The sequence below is a fragment of the Nannizzia gypsea genome, genomic scaffold, assembly GCF_000150975.2.
Source record: "Nannizzia gypsea CBS 118893 supercont1.7 genomic scaffold, whole genome shotgun sequence".
Taxonomy (NCBI): domain Eukaryota; kingdom Fungi; phylum Ascomycota; class Eurotiomycetes; order Onygenales; family Arthrodermataceae; genus Nannizzia; species Nannizzia gypsea.
In genome coordinates, this window is record NW_003345195.1 from 267,098 (window position 1) to 283,398 (window position 16,301).

The following is a 16,301-nucleotide window of genomic DNA, read 5'->3' on the forward strand; positions in this document are numbered from 1 at the left end:
TCACAAACAGCTGGGATGCAAGCGCTGTCGGCAACGGAGCTGTTTGATTTAACGTTAGGTTTTGACGCTGCAGTGCTCTTCCCTGCATACGTACAAACAGCTGCAGTGGAGACACCGATACTCCCCTGGCTTGTTTGTGCTTTCCAGCTCAGAAGTGAAGGAGTCAGTGACTCTACCAGCAGCGGGATTAGCGATAACTGTCCTCTGCAGCTCAAGCGCTGTGGAGACCATGTAGCAGATGCATCAACGGGGAATCTTTTAGGCTAGAAGTTCCCAATCTTCCTCATCGTCCCCGCATGCAACTCGTCCCATGTTCACGGGGGGATCGAATCGAGGCCTGTCTGCGGAGTTGTCCGGCCAGCTGTGTGATGCCTCCCTGCCTTAAGCCAAGGGCCGTTAAGGGAGATTATGGGATTTGGAAAGAGATAGAAAAAAAGAAAAGAAAAGCCGAAAGTATGTAAAGGCGCTTGAAGTTAAGAAGGATTTGTGGTGTGTTTTTCTTTGCTTTTCAAAGTTAAACAGAGCCACAAGTTTAGTGTCCGCGAGCAACGGAAGAGACCAGAGAGAACAGTCATGCCTCAGCCGCTGTTGTATTACATGGGGGCCACGAGGAAGGATCACGATCATGATGCCGGTGCTGGTGATTGGCGATGTCGACGGTGATGGTGACTCCGTCTGCTTGGTGGTAGTCGGAATGGGGATTTTGATATCTGGAGTTGAAGTCGAAGTTGAGGTTGAGGCTTGCTCGGTCACGGGACCAGCCCAGTTCTTTTTTTGGGAAACTCGCCAAACTGTTTGTGCAAACGACATACGAGCTCCACGACGACGACAACGACGACGACGACCACAAACCACAACCAACGACCACAAGTAACGACCGCAATATGCGCAACTCCGTACAGCAGCGCTCTCGGGCGACGGTGACGATGACGGTGACGGCGACGGCGATGTGGTGGATTATTGATTAGCTAGCATCGGTGATTGAGTTTCTCTTAGCCGGGCTCTTCAGCTCTCATGATCGCCGCCGAGGACGTCGCCCTGTTCTTTCTCGTGCGATCAGAGCTCACTAGTTAGTCAGGTCAAGTCCTGCAGCCGAGATACGTATCAATGGCCTGCAGCACCGAGGCTCCGATACATTCATTGGCAGACTAGCTGCTTGCGTCCATGATGCATGGCGTCCCTGCTAGCTAGTTCCCTGTGGCTGCGACTTGGCTTAGAGGCTGGTGAGACAAACGCTGGCTGCCTGAGGACAGCTGCCTCTCACCACGTCTCACTAGATTAGCTACTGTTGAACAACGGAGGATGAGGTAACTACGCAGTAGTACTCCGTGCTCTTCTAATCAGAGGCTCACGATATACCTCCGTATTACCTGACTGGGGGATGATGACAAATTTCGGCGCCCGGCGAAGGAGGGGAATGCTGAATGATACGAGAGACGAGAATAAATAATACAGTTCAGCCCTATGGAACTTTGCTTCCCTTGCGCTTCACTTAGCCCAACTCGGCGGTAGCGTGTTTGTATCCTTGGAGGCTCCCTGCAGCTCTCAGCCACGATGAAACTAGCGACACAGCCACGCCAGCAAATCATCTTGAAGATAACGAAAAGTGAGAGACTGATACAGAGTCCTTGCTCGGGCCTTGCGCTGGACAAGCCTGCAAAAAGAGAGGTAGTTATTGTGCATATCCTGAGACCTGCTTCAGACCTGGTCGGGTGGACACGCACCATCTGCTCAAGTCTGCCTTGCTCTTTTCCACCCGTGGGTGTTTCATGCATCTCCTCCCACCCGATTTCTACGGTGGCAAATTCATCATTTATCTGTCGGCTGGGCTAAGAAGCCGCCCAGCCTTTTCTTGCATCTCACACGGAACTACGGAGTATTGTACTGCTGCACTTAATACTGGAGGATGTTGAGCGAAGTCATAGGGCGGAACTTCCCCGGCCACTAGTCAATAAGGGACACGACCGTTTCCGAATAGTTAATATCGTCAACAGGTAGCTGAGTCACAAAAATATGGTACAATGTATCACCCATGTCTTCAACGTCCTCTTCCCGCGGTATTTCGTTTCAACTATCCATCTTCCCCAGCCAGTTAAACCACAGCCCCGTCTAATGCACCAAAAGCCATCCCGTGGGCAAGCAACAGCCTCAGCTTTTTGAGTATATCGTCACCCTTGATACCGTCAGGAGCCTTGTCTCTCCAATCCCACCCACGCTGAATCTGCTGCTCTTCATTTTGTTTGCCTTTACCCTGGCCCTTGCTTCCCGATCTAGGGACAAGGACACCGGAATCACCCATCTCCTTTGACCCGCTGATGGACTGCGATCCTTCCAGCATCTCGCTCCCGATGAGACTGAACCCGCTTGTCAGGGTAGTGGATGAGATGGACTTCTTCAGTAGCTTTTGGGGCGACGTCGCAAAGAAAGAAGTAGACATCGGCCGGCCGGCATCACCGAATGAGTGGCCAGTCCCTGTATTGTTCCTATCATCGAAATGTAGGTGGTGGTATAGAGCAGACTGGAGACATGCCTCACACTGTTCATACACACGCTCAGTAACCGTTTGAAGGTCTTCAATCGCCGCAAGAATAATAAGCTGTTGCTCGGTGTTCAGGAAATGGTTGGGATTGGCTACATCACGAAATTAGTCATTTAAGTCAGAAACGTTGAAGGATCAGAACATTTAGGTAGTACTCACGGTCAAGGAGTGCTAGTGCTTCGCCAAGTAAGACAAGCAACCCGTCAACCTGGGCAGCGGATTGCCTGTCCGGATCATACAACCCGCCATAGATGCTATCAGCCGCACTTCGGATAACAGCCACCAGCGCCCGGGCAGCCTCACGTTTCCGCGCAAGTGGACGATGCTTAGGCACCTGGCCTGAATTTAAACCGGCAGCCTCGTCACGGATCTCATAATAGGATCGTAACGTAGCATAGCTACTGAAGTAAAACTGTAGCATAGCTGCACCCTCCGAATCCACGGAAGCGATGGCAGACAAGGCGGTCGATGGGTCGTATAGAAGAGAACGAAGCTGTTCATCCAACTGGTCCTTTGCAGGGTAGGCTCTGGACTGGATGAGACAGAAGGATGTCAGGAGGTCAATGACATTTTTAATCTTGCGAGAACAATGAGCGCGCGCATAGCAGATCAGAGCAGTGCCATAATTCTCAGAAACCTCAGCAACTTGATCGCCGTATCGCTGAATTGAAGAAAAAGTGATGATATTAGCTCCATGTCCAATAGGAGAGCGATTAATATATGAAGTTGAAATTGAAAAATGGGCTAAACATACCTCTGAAACTCGTCTACCCTCATCGCTGAAGCCTACTTCTGCACAGAGAACCACAGCCTTGTCCATTTTATCTGCTGTGTCCAGAGATACCTTGTCCATCAGTTCTCTGACCTTGGTTCTCATCAGCTCCTGGTCGTCAAGGCGGCTCAGCACCTCCAAGGAGAGCTCCCACCCCTCTCTAGCTCCCCGATCTCCGAGCCGATCCCGTGAGAAAACACCATCCGCATAGTTAATTAAGATATCATCCTTCTGGAGTGGTTTTTCTGGTTGTCCGTAGCTGAGGACCATAAGGTCACTCTCATTGAATTCCCGCATTGGTTCGGACCCCGTTGATGCCGCGAGCCAGCCTCCGAAGCTGGCAATCTCAGCCGTTGCAGCGCTTACAGCAAGAGACCAGGTTCGCAAAAGTCTGAGTACACTTTCGACATTTCCTTCGCAAACAGAAGCCAAGCCAACTTCGCAGGAATTCATTGAGTTGATTTGGAAACCAGCAGATCCCAGGGTATCTGTTACTGAACTGTAGGCGTAGTCAAGGCGTCGCAGGTACGATTCTTCGGTATTGGAGTCGACAGCCCGGGGTGCCTGAGAACGGCGTTTAGCTGGCCCTTTCTTCTTTCCGCCAACTGAAATATCGCTATCATCATCACCATCCCACCACGCAGTCAGAGCCATTGTGGACTCCACCCAATCCTCAGACTGTTTCAAAATGCTTTCTGCTTCTCCACACAAGATGTTATACATGGCCTTGATGTTTAGATATACAGACCACGGTATCCTGCTTTCTGCCATGCGCGCACTATGGCTAAATGACATAGAATCAGGGCGTTGAAATGAGATACCAAAATTAGAGGCAACAAATGGTCCTTCCTCGTCGTCAGAAAGCTGTGTTTGCCCATTCTCAGCCATATCTTCCAAATCTAGTATTGCTGCGTTCACTTGTTTCCTAAACATGGCCCATTCAACCCCTTTAACATCCCAGTCATCACGCTGAACAGCTGGACACGTTTTAAGGAGCTGGAGAGCCTTGTTCACACATTGTTGGATATTTTGTAGCTGGGAGCCATGGTATCCCGGCTGTTCATATCCATCCTCCATAGCAGTCCTGGCGTAGCTAAAATCTGCCTCACCCAAAAGCGTTATCACGTTATCAAACTCAGCACGCAGCACAGATTTGAGAATAAACTTCCAAAACATTGGAGAGGCAGTTGGGTTTGGTTGTATGTCGTGAAGCATATCAAAGCGAATTGTTTCCAAGTTGTGATATCTCCATAGCCATTGAAACAGTACTTTGGGTATCGGAACCTTTGGTAGAGGCTCGTCTCTCATCACTAAGTCGCGGAACATGCTGCGTGATGATTTAGAGCCTTTGATGCTAGGTTCGAGTAGTGGAGGGTGGTGAAGCTGGAGGAGTAATGAGCTCAAGAATATAGCCTTCATGATGTTTGGTGAAGAGTCTCCAGGCCCAATCCCACCATTAAGAGGAACACCATCTTTTTCTTCCATTGGCACTGGTGAATATCTTTGCCACAGGGACGATAGTTCATCGGATACAGCCGAAAGGCTCGAGTCGACTATGTCATCATCGGAATTACGATCACGGACTTGATCATACATGCGACATATAGCATCCTCCATACCCAATAATAGCTCGCTCGGTTCATCAACAGAAGCTAGGTTTGCCCTGGCGGTCAAATCTTTAATAATTGAAGGAAAGTTTGAGTCTTTCTTTTGTTTCGGAGGTTGCTCGTTTTCCGGTAACGTAGACTGTATCCAAGTTTCGTCAAGTTTCGCGCGCTTTGCGCCAGCGGGATTCGAATAGATAACCGGTTTCCTTAAAAGCCGGGACGGCTGGGCTTTTGTAGCTTGCGGGAAAAGGGAGCTGGTAAACGAACCACCATCTTTGCTTGGTGACCAGCCTATTCCATTATCTTCCGGTTCGCGTGCATCTGTAGTAGATGGTTCATTATCTTGAGAGAATTGTATGCGTCGACTTGAGTCAAACGAGCCTCTAGTTCCTTTGTTCTTGTTGAGTATGGACCTGTGACCGGTGTGAAGCGGCGATCTGGTTGGCCGGTGTGACAGGTAGCTGGAATTAGGGGAATCAAGCTCTCGCGGGAAATTGGACGATGTGGTAGAAAGGGATAAAAGGTCATTGTCTGTGTATGAAGCGGTCGACTGATTAAATCGGCTACTAGAGAAGTCCAAAGCACGTCGTGTTCCTGATTGCGAGCTTCCAAACCCAAGCGGTGGAGCGCCTGCAGGAGTGAATGACGCTGTAGAGGATGGAGGTATCCCAGCCGGTGTCGTGGACATGTTCGAGCTAATACTCCGAGACTTGCCCGGTGTTGATAATGCTCCTGGGCTGTAGGGAGTAGTAAATGACATCTTGAAGGGAGGTATTGTATGGGGGCGCGCGGCGCAAGTAAGGAGTGTGAACGGATCAGACGCGTCAGGGACTGGAGCGCAGCAAACCACTATGCTGTATAAGCTTGAGAGGTGACTCTAAAAGACAATGTCTCCTCCGTAAGCCAATCCCTAATGAGAGAGCACGCTGGATAAGATGGGTGGTTTGCTAGTAAAAGCTGCTCAACGTCTTCAACCTGTCACTCGAGAAAAAAGTTGAATGTTTACCTAACTGAGATGAGTGGCCCAAGCTCATAGCGGAAATAAGTTTATCCTTTGGTAATCACGTGTATGTATTAGTCATCATTCAATACGAAGAAATTACCACTTTAGGTTAAGGCCAAGGCGAAGAGTTGCTGGTCGATCAACAGCCTATCAAACAACCTGTTGAGTTTGGCAGACGTGAGTGGCTAATCCGAGTGATCTGCTTGATAGAATGGTAACGGTTTGATGCTAATACTTTAGCCTCCCCTTGAGGCGATTTAGACATAAAAGGGCCCTCATCCGCCTGCAACATAGCTTGGAAAATTAGTTAACTTCCTTCATCGCTTTAACTACTATATGGTAACTTGTCACCTCTGAGAAATATGGCATCCGCCAAAACGTCGAACGCAGAGTCGGCCAAGTCCCATGGCCATGATGATGCCTCTGAGGCAGCCTCAGTTGATACCCAACTCTCAGCTCCAGGGGACTTAGGGGCAGATGAGAGCCATCGCATATACAACGTGTACCAAACCGCCTCATTCACAAACTACAGGATCTCCGAGTCCAACGACAAAACGACCCTTTACTACGTCAGAACCTCCACGTTTACTCCTGGGAAGCCAGAGATAACTTTCCACGTTGGGGAAAGGGGTGGCCCAGTCGTGGGAATCGCCAACTTCCTCAAGTTCTCTTCGCACTCAAAGATTGGCCTAGGAGACCCAGCAGACACTCTTAACATGGTGTGGGAAGACTTGAGAAAGGAGAGCAAGGACCATTCCAAATACCGCTTCGAAATGACAGTCAACGGAGTAAGGAAAGGATTCCTCTGGAAGAGAACACGCAGCATTGGAGTGGAAGGATCCGTTCCCAATAAATTCAGCGAATCAAATTTCAAGCTACTCGACGAAGGATCTGGTGAACTATTGGGGATCTATTCTACTACCGGCATCAAAAGCATCAAGAAGATGGGAAAATTCCAGTTGAATAAAAACTACGGACCCGACTTTGACCGTATGTTTCTGCTTACTGGGATGACCTTACTTGAAAGGTTGCAACGCAGGAAGCACGCCCGAGGAAGTGGTGGAGGTGGCGGAGGATAGTAGTTTCTCCTGTATTAATTTGGATTTCTGTATATACCCCTTGCTGAGATACAGGTTTTTTTTTGGCATTTGGATCTTTACTTTTGACTCAATTCTTGCCAGCGGTTCACGTAGCCAGCTTTATATTTTTAAGCGTTGGTATAATAGTCAAGCGTTCATGACGTTTGTACACTGGGATAATCAAGTGGATGTTACATGATCGAAAGGGTTACTTTATTAGACTATATCAAACGTATAGAGTGCTAGAGGCTCCGGAATGCCAGAACCAGAGCCTAGTCGACGTTAATTTCCCTCATCCTTTGAGGAGGCTCGATTTCTTTAAGCCCATGTAGAAGGTAAATTAGGCTGAGGTTCTTCTGACTATAAAATCGTCATCTATGGGAAAAGCGTATAGCTTGAGATATGCATCGAGACTGGGATTGCAAGGAAAAATCAAAGCTTTATCTTGCTTTCAGTCCCATTGACCAACACGTATCGATATCTAGCCTTTCCTTCATGCATATCTACCAAAGCCTGGTTCACATTCCACATTGGCCGCTCTTGTACCCAGGGGTGAATATTTTTCTCACTTGCGAGCTTAAGCATAGCTCTAATCTCTTCCGTAGAGCCAATAGCAGATGCGCCAATCTTTAGTCCCTTGCCCATCATCATTCCAACTCTAAACCCTGGGAAAGGATCCTCAGGTGCGCCAACCTGAATGAATTCACCCCCGCGTCTAAGGAGGCGAAGATATTTCTCAACAGGCATATTACCCGACGAGACCGTGCAAATAATCAAATCGAGTGTTCGTGAGTGTGCCTTGGCCCAGTTCTTTTCTTCATCGGTGGCAATGAAAACATCAGCTCCAAGCCCGGTGAGAGCATCTGATTTCTTTGAGCTCGTTCGGGAAATAGCAACTACTTTGTCGCATTTCATGGCTTTAGCAAAAAGCAGCCCCATATGTCCTAGGCCCCCAATACCAATGATACCAACACTCTTTCCTGGCCCGGCCCCGCCTCGAAGTAATGGCGAAAAGACAGTTGCACCACCGCATAGCAAAGGGGCAGCAACTGCGCTAGAAAGACCATCCGGGATTTTAAACACAAACCACGCCGGGCCTCTCCAGTAGTCCGCATATCCACCGTATGATTTGCTTCCATCAGGGTATTTTCCGTTATAGGTTCCAGTCATATGCGAGCAGTAGTTATCGAGGCCCGATGAACACTCTTCACAATCAACACGGAGACAGGAACCTGACTGCGCCCCAACACCAACCCGATCTCCAACCTTCAAGCCTTGAGATGGAGAATTTAGCTTAGGTACTTCCGGGCCAACTCGAATAATATGGCCGATAATCTCATGTCCCACCACGCAGGGATATTTTGTTGGTCCCCATCCGGACCGTAGGGTATGAATATCTGAGCCGCATATACCGCAGTGAGATATAGCAATATCAACGTCAGTGTTGGCAAAAGTCTTGGGTTCGTATGTAGTGTATGTCAAAGGAGAGGTTGCTGAGACGCTAACCCAGCCTTTGAAAGTGATATCTTGCATTTTTCTCTTTCTAGCTGTAGATCGCGGTTGATGGATATTAGGTATCCCCTAGTTACTCGTGGACCTTGGGCAAGTGACAGTCAAAATATAAACCAAGAAACCAGGGAACGGGCCAGCCTGACAGGGCGGTATACTATGTCCGCATATTTATACGGGGACCAAGCCCTGGAAATGCCGGGCTTTGCCATCGGCCGTGTCCCATCGTGGAGAAAGCAAATCTCGTCGCTTGCCCAAGGGCGAAGTCATTTCTTTTATGCCGAGGTTGCTTCGTGAGCTTAGTTAACTAACTATTTTGGATGACTAATCTTCCCCAGAGTTCAAAGTCTGTCTGGCTTCATGGCTGCCTACCTAGTATAATTAACGAGGGATAAGGATTTTGGCAAAATCCCCTGTTGGTTCTAGGGAGGCAGGCCGTTTTAATCACCCTTAGTCAGTGAGGCACAGGTGAGGCTAAGGTGAGGAGGGTGAGGCGGAGTTAGCCAAGTGGATCATGCGATTCGGTTATAATTTCCAGACTCCATACTCGTCATCAAGCAGTTCCAGTGTTTAAGTATAATTCTGGTCGCGGTTGACTTCTTTGCCCTTGGCGCTTTTTACTTTTCTGGTGACTGTTGTGCTGAGGCCCACAGATGCGCCCTGAGATTCATCATGCATAACCAAACTGTATCAATTTCTTGGATCTAGTAACTATAAGGCAAATAGATATATCTAAGGTTTCTTAAGATCTCGAGTAAGCCACTCTATACCCCCTTGCATTCACCTCCACCGCCTTGTCCCCATCCGCGTTCAAAGTAATGACTATATCATCCAGCGACACCCCTGCAATCACATCTGCAGATACTATATACCAATCCGTGCAAGTATTCACAAACGCACCTTCAGGCGACGGTTTCTGTGCAAGAACCACCCGGAACCCTTGCCGCTTTCCTTTCCCGCCGTGCAGCCCACTGGGGACCACTCGGAGCTGCTTACCCTCGCCACCGAAACTAGTCACGACGTCCGTACCATTAATAAGGAAACGGGAGACAAGCAGGCCTGGATTCTTATCCACGGCGAGGACCAAGGTGTCATTCGACCCAGGTCGGGTATAAGTGCCAGCGTACACGTTGCCTGCTTCTTCTTTGGCGGCCTGCTCGAAGGCTGGGATACCAATGGCAGCAACGAAGTCGGCGATTATAGGATTGACCTCTTTGGCCTTGTCTCCCGCTGCCAGGATGTTGAAACCGATGCCGTAGTCGGGAAGGAGAATTATCTGAGTAGAATATACACCGATGTCACCGCCCTTCGTGTACATCCAGGTGGCCCGCTCAGGTAAGGGTGCCTTGAGGATTTCCCAGGGTGCACCGACGAGCACGGCATCGTTTGCGGTGAAGGTGAGGGGCTTCATCCAGCGGCGAGTCTGTGCTGGGGATAGTAGTGTGGAGTTGAGTATCGCTTTGCCGATTGCTCGCATGTCGTTAGTTGTGGAGTAGAAACCGCCGCCGGGGGAAAGAGCCATCAGATCGTTGGTGTACTGGGCCTCTGTGTCATTGTAGGGGACGATGCCTTGGCTTATGGGAGCATTTGAGTAGTAGGTATCTTTTAGTTGCAGCGGCTTGATAAACTTCGAGGCAAAGAGATCTGGGAAAGACTGCTTTGACATATCCTCCAGTGCGTACTGCAGCAGAGTATATGCCACGTTAGAGTATGCCGGCCCCCAAGACGGGGCGAATGCCGGGTGCTGAACATTGATGCTTCCGAGTACACCGGCTCTCGTGCAAGGTACGGCATCGAAATTTGGGCACTCGGCATCGGTGATATTTTCAGGTAAGGGCGAGAAGATTGGGGCTGGCACGCCATCGGGGAGATCATCTATTGCCCGCGCGTCGCTTTCAGGAGAACCTGCAATGTCTCGCGGAATTCCTCCAAGTTGGGAGGCGAGAGCCCCGATAGTTACCGAATCCCAGTCCATGAAGTCGATATCGTCATCTGCTGCGTGCTGTGTTGCAAATGCCGCCAGCTCCGGGATATATTTGGTGATGGGCTCGTTGAATGAGATATCACCGACGGTAGCGAGGAAGATTTGCATAGTCAGGAGCTTGGAAATGCTGCCTAGTCGGTAGATGCTGTTGGAGTCTAATTTCTTCACGCCTTCCTTGGGGTCTGGGAGTTCAGGTGCGTCGTAGTGGTAGGTGAACAAGGCATCCTCCTCGTGGACGGAGAAGATGTCGAGGGAAAAAGAAGTCTCACTCGCATCTAGGTTGCCGTACGCCGTTTTCCCAGTTCCAATGGCATCGGAGATCGCTTTCTTCAGAGAAACAAGGGCATCTTTGAACGCAGATGACTGCGACACAGCTTTTGGGATGGGTACATCTGGTCCGAGTAACGAACAAGACTCGTACTTTGCGAAGGCAGATCCAGCGAGCAATAGGCTCAAGGCCACGGAGGGGGTGTTTGAAAGACGCATGCTGGTATTTGGGAACAATGAATGAGATGCTTTTTTGCTGGTTCCAATTCACTCAATCGAGGCTTCAGTCAGTCTTATATACCTCATGTTCGCCATGATGCCTAACCCAGTGCAGACGGCCGAAGGAGGCTAATTGGTATGCTAGCATCATGTCATATCCATGATGAGAGCTGAAGTAACAGCTAGTTTAAGCATTCCGGTAGTTTCCAACAACATGCTCGGTGATATTCGCAAGGCAATATACGTAAATCTCGAAGTGGATTTTGTAGCGGTGGTTGATCTCAGCCACGATGTATCCGCATAGCCCTGGTAAACATCCTCATAGATGGCACAGGAACGTTGCTAGCTCATGTTTTACGTAGTCAAACACGAAGGCCGCGCAAGAGAGTACCTGTAATCCTGGCGATCCTGCAGTCGTTGGTATGGAGCTTAGTACTAAGTAGGGAGAATGCTCCGTGTTGTAAGTAGCCTGCCATACGTATACCGCAGGGCGTGCTATTACCTACTGGTTCGACGACCGTTGGTATTGTTTTCGTAAATGTAAAGGATGAATGAATCATTTTACCTAATTTCAAGAGAGACGGAGCGTGTACTTGGGTATATAGGTAGTTTAGGATGGAGATGCTCAAGTTCTTGGGAGGTTGTTGTTTCATAGTTGCCTACTAGTTAACTACCCGTGACTCAACCAGGGTGGTAAGCCTTGGTGTGATCATGGGTAGTAGGGAGGAGCCGACTCTATCGACCGGGTAGGACTCCGCATATCGGTAGTCTTTGTTGTAGGCAATCATCATGCCTTGGATTTATTGTTTATTCCGTACTTGATAGAGCTCCAGGGTATAGAGAGCCGACCATTGCATGGGATAGTAGATATCATGTAGGATTCCACCCTTAGTGGTGATGGCCAAGAGTTCTGAACACCATCCCGCCTGAACGACCAGCCAACCATTGCATGGGATAGTAGATAGTTATCATGTAGGATTCCATCCTTAGTGGTGATGGCCAAGAGTTCTGAACACCATCCCGCCTGGACGACCAGCCAACCATTATATAGGATAGTAGGTATCATGTAGGATTCCACCCTTAGTAGTGATAGCCAAGAGTTCTGAACACCATCCCGCCTGAATGACCAGCCGACCAAAGAGGCGGATGACGTCTATAGGGCGTGTGGGATGTCGAGATAGCACTGTGAAGAAGGCCGCAGAGTTAACTACCTGTAACTTGTGTGGCTTGTTGCGTGGAAGACAGTCGAAACCCAGCGATCGCGTGGGGGAAAGCAGCGATGTGTTCTTTTCTCGAGTTAAAAAAAATAAGGTTGACTCACTATCATTACTTTACAGAAAAAGTGAATGCTGAATAGCACCTAACTACCTAGGCACTTCATCAAGCTAGGTGCGTTTATCGTCCTTCCTACAGTGTATGGAGTACGGATAACAGCTATCAATAACTCCCTGTGTCAATGATTCATACCCAAATACAACGTCCCAGTTCAGTATGGAGGTGGACCCAAAGCTGATGGGATGGCCAAGGAGTCGACCATCAAGCCATGATACCAGCTACCCTAGACCTTCACAGTCAGGAACAGCGGAAGAAATAGATCAAGCTTTGTCTGAAGAGAGCACCTCACTGATGTCTTCAGAGGATAATTCCCTGTAAGTCTTCAGTATTCTTCTCCGTTGATAATCAATCGATGCTCATTCAAAACATAGAGAAGGTGAAATTTATGAAGAAGAGGACGATGAAAGTGACGACGATGGTTATGTTCACCAAGATTATGATGACGATGCCGTATTGTCAAGAGTTGCCCGGAAAAGCCGGCGGTCTGGCTTTTCTCATGGATATGACGACGACAGCATTCGTAGAGTTCCCAGACGTGGACCGCTGAGGCCTGTAGAGCCGACTGTGGAATTCAAGAACATACAATCTGAGGCTACATCTGCTTTCATTGACGCTGATTATGACCGAGCTCTTGACTTGGTGAAGCAGGCTATTCATCTAAACCCAGAGATTTTCCAAGCTCACGTTTTACTTTCCGAGATTTTCCTAGCCCAGGGTCAGAAGAAAAAGGCATTATATGCACTTTTTACCGGAGCCCATACACGAAGGAAGCCAGAAATCTGGCTTGAGGTTGCTAATCTGATTTTAGAGAGAGCTGACAGCGATCGAGCGGCTGCATTAGACGACGTTGTTTATTGCTATAGCCGTGTGATTGATATCGATCCAAAGCGACACGATATACGATTTGAAAGGGCTGCGATAAATGAAGAGTTAGGTTATAAAGGAAAAGCCGTTCAGGAGTATGAAAAAATACTTGAGTTCCTTCCCCATAACACGAACGCCTTAAGACCCTTGGCCGCACTCTATATTGAGCTAGGGGAAATAGGAAAAGCCAAAGCTCATTATGAGAGGTGTATATCGTACAACATGGGCCTCCGCCCGGAGGAGGTAGAAGATTTCACCTGGTCTGATGTGAACATATATGTTGAGCTTTTCTCCTACGAGCATAACTACCTATCTGGAATATTATCCCTCAATAGTCTGGCCAGGTGGCTTCTAGGTCGTAAAGAAGATGCTAGCTGGGACCTAATTGATGATGACCGCGAATGGGATGCGGATGACTATCCACGCCGGAGCGCAACTCCCTGGTTTGTCCCAGGCCAATACCCTCTTGAATCATATGGCATCGGACTACCTCTCGAGTTACGGATAAAACTCGGGGTATACCGCTTGAAAACGGGCTATAAAGATGAAGCACTGGTATATACACCCATTACACAATTAATATTCGAGGTCAAACCAGGGCTAATATTAATCTAGTTTCACTTTAACTGGCTTGAACCAGAGGATAATTCTCCTGGTGCCAAGTTGTTTGATTATGGAGATTTGTTCAGGGAAGCAGCCGATTCAATGAAGGATATTCAGCTCTATGAAGAAGCCCTCCGATTTTATATACCCCTTCAGCATGTCCAGGACTTTGCAAATACTAGCCTTTTTTTGGCGTTGGCAGAATGCTATGATGCCTGCGGAAATAAGGAAGAAACCGAAAGATGCTATTTAACAGTGGCAGAATACGACAAAACTAACATAGAGGCACGAACTAAGCTGGCCCATTTCTATGAGAAGATGGGCATGACTGACCAAGCTCTCAAGTACATCACAGAGGCAGCTGACATTGGTCGGGAAGAGGTATTGTCACGCCGGAAGCCTAGATTTGGCCCAAACATTGGAAAGCTGGCAAATTATTTCCGAGATGTTGAACCACGAGCTCTCAAAAGTGTCGACCAACTAGCTTCTACCGAAAGTACCCTAACCCCAACTGCTACAGACTTGGTTACCGCGGAAGAAAGTACTAGTATTGGATTTATCCCACATTCCGCTACCGGCCTACCAAGAGAACAACGAACAAGCGATGTGGCGAAACCAGATGGTGAAAATGTGAGGTATTTATACACAAAGATGTTAGAATTGCAGCCGTACATGCGACAGGGCCAGCAAGATGCTACCAGAGACTGGCTTGATATCGCATATGCTTTGCTGTGGGATTTCCGGTCCAACAGAGTTTTCTTTCCGTTACAAAAGAAGATGACCTTTTTAGGATACTCTAGGGAAGCGCAACGCAAGGCTGGAAGATTAAAGTCCACAAACCTCCTTGATGAACTCCAGGAGATATCCGACCGTATTCAAGCCTCGATGGGTAAGAAATATTTCTCCCAAGGAACGTTTCTTGTCTTAAATCTGACCAATTCTATAGGAACCCCTGAAATTGATGCTAACTCTATACCCAATGACTACCACGGTATAGATTTTGATAGTTGGTTGGATATATTCCTTGAGTATGCCCTTGTTCTATCTGGCCAGGGACAAGGGGACGAAGCGTATGACACGCTTGGTGCGGCGGCTGATGCGAATATATGGTATCATTCCAAAGCATCTACATGCAGAATATATATATGCTGGTTTAGTGAGTTCTCTATTTATATTAATAAAAGAAAATATCACTAATGAATCCTTTTCCTGCAGCATGCGCTCTTCGGCTCAAGGATGAAGACAGATTATCTGATATTGCACGGTGGTTTATGAAAGAATACCAATTCGTCACCGATGCTTATCGACTGTTTGTGACCCTAAGTAGGGTCTGTGGTAACCCCCAAAGATCTCTCTTTCATTCGGCACCAAGTATGAAGTTTATGCTTCGGCAAGTCAAAGCAGTTGATTATTCGCTTCCCCCTGACCCTTTATCGCCATTTAAACGCTCGCCCGAGTCCGTATTTCAAGAACGCGCAAGTCTCACGACAAAAGATGCAGAGGGCGAATTTATACCCGCTGAGGAGATGGACGTTGCCTTGTTAGTGCTATACGGACACATCCTCTATGCTGGGAACAGTTTTACAAATGCTTTGAATTACTTCTTCCGCGCATACGCCCTTGACCCTGAGAATCCAGCGATTCTCCTGTCCATTGGGCTTAGTTATATCAATCATTCGCTCAAACGTCAGTCAGATAATAGACATTACCTTGTCATGGAAGGTTTAGCTTTCATGCAAGAGTACCGTCGGATTCGGTCCCAAAGCTCAATACTGCAAGAAAAGCAAGAAGTTGAATTCAACTTTGCTCGGGTTTGGCAACTATTGGGAATTGGTCACCTCGCTGTCGAAGGCTATCAGAAATGCCTTGAAATAGGCGAAGAGATCGAACTCGAGCGTCAAAAGGTCCGAAATATAGATGGCGGTGGAGGGACACCAGCGTGTAGACAGGGTGGGGAGGCCTGGCTGGAAGATTTCTCTCGACAGGCGGCATACGCTTTGCAATGCCTTTATTCGCAATCAGGTGAAAAAGAACTTTGCAAGAGGATTACAGAGCAATGGCTTGTGATCTGATCTTGATCCGACTGCAATCTTATTCCATTTTTGGGTTTATCCCTGCAGCTCGAATCTAAAATGCCAGGGAGCTCTACCATAGGCTAGAATTGTTCTTCAGGTTGGCCGAGCTTTAGAGCACCGCAGATATACTTCTCGAGGAACGGCATATGTACATGTTGGTATCAAAGATTACCACGATCGTAGTGGTAATCTATCATGCATAATCAATATCGGTCAATCAGTCACTCTTCAATCTTAGGTTTTTTCCGTGTACCATGTAGGAAAAAGGTTACATGATATCTATCCAATAACGCTACTGCAATAAAACGAATATGGTATCCCTCGAATCAAACAACAAATTAGATGTGATAACCGCTCAGCATGCGCCAGCCCCATTTGCCATCTAGCCCAGAAGAAACTGAAATCCAAAACTTTGCACTCAAAGTGTATGCATAAAGCTGGAGAA

At 48.0% G+C, this 16,301-nt stretch overlaps 5 protein-coding genes across 5 annotated transcripts; 2 read left to right on the forward strand and 3 right to left on the reverse strand.

Moving 5' to 3' along the window:
- Positions 1-2,092: 2,092 nt before the first annotated feature.
- MGYG_07392 (hypothetical protein) lies at positions 2,093-5,606 on the reverse strand (the record flags this gene model as incomplete). The annotated part of the gene is made up of 3 exons (XM_003170100.1): positions 2,093-2,631; positions 2,699-3,200; positions 3,294-5,606. 3 exons carry the CDS (start codon positions 5,604-5,606, stop codon positions 2,093-2,095), a joined length of 3,354 nt encoding a protein of 1,117 aa, XP_003170148.1.
- A 677-nt stretch (positions 5,607-6,283) lies between these two features.
- Positions 6,284-7,000, forward strand: MGYG_07393 (hypothetical protein; the record flags this gene model as incomplete). Its single annotated transcript, XM_003170101.1, has 1 exon — positions 6,284-7,000. One exon carries the CDS (start codon positions 6,284-6,286, stop codon positions 6,998-7,000), a length of 717 nt encoding a protein of 238 aa, XP_003170149.1.
- A 432-nt stretch (positions 7,001-7,432) lies between these two features.
- MGYG_07394 (NADP-dependent alcohol dehydrogenase 6) lies at positions 7,433-8,533 on the reverse strand (the record flags this gene model as incomplete). The annotated part of the gene is made up of 1 exon (XM_003170102.1): positions 7,433-8,533. The coding sequence occupies one exon, from the start codon at positions 8,531-8,533 to the stop codon at positions 7,433-7,435; it is 1,101 nt and encodes a 366-aa protein (XP_003170150.1).
- Positions 8,534-9,251: 718 nt separating this feature from the next.
- On the reverse strand, positions 9,252-10,979 carry MGYG_07395 (beta-lactamase; the record flags this gene model as incomplete). The annotated part of the gene is made up of 1 exon (XM_003170103.1): positions 9,252-10,979. The coding sequence occupies one exon, from the start codon at positions 10,977-10,979 to the stop codon at positions 9,252-9,254; it is 1,728 nt and encodes a 575-aa protein (XP_003170151.1).
- A 1,491-nt stretch (positions 10,980-12,470) lies between these two features.
- MGYG_07396 (hypothetical protein) lies at positions 12,471-15,853 on the forward strand (the record flags this gene model as incomplete). The annotated part of the gene is made up of 5 exons (XM_003170104.1): positions 12,471-12,628; positions 12,686-13,733; positions 13,794-14,670; positions 14,728-14,937; positions 14,997-15,853. The coding sequence occupies 5 exons, from the start codon at positions 12,471-12,473 to the stop codon at positions 15,851-15,853; spliced, it is 3,150 nt and encodes a 1,049-aa protein (XP_003170152.1).
- Positions 15,854-16,301: the final 448 nt, after the last annotated feature.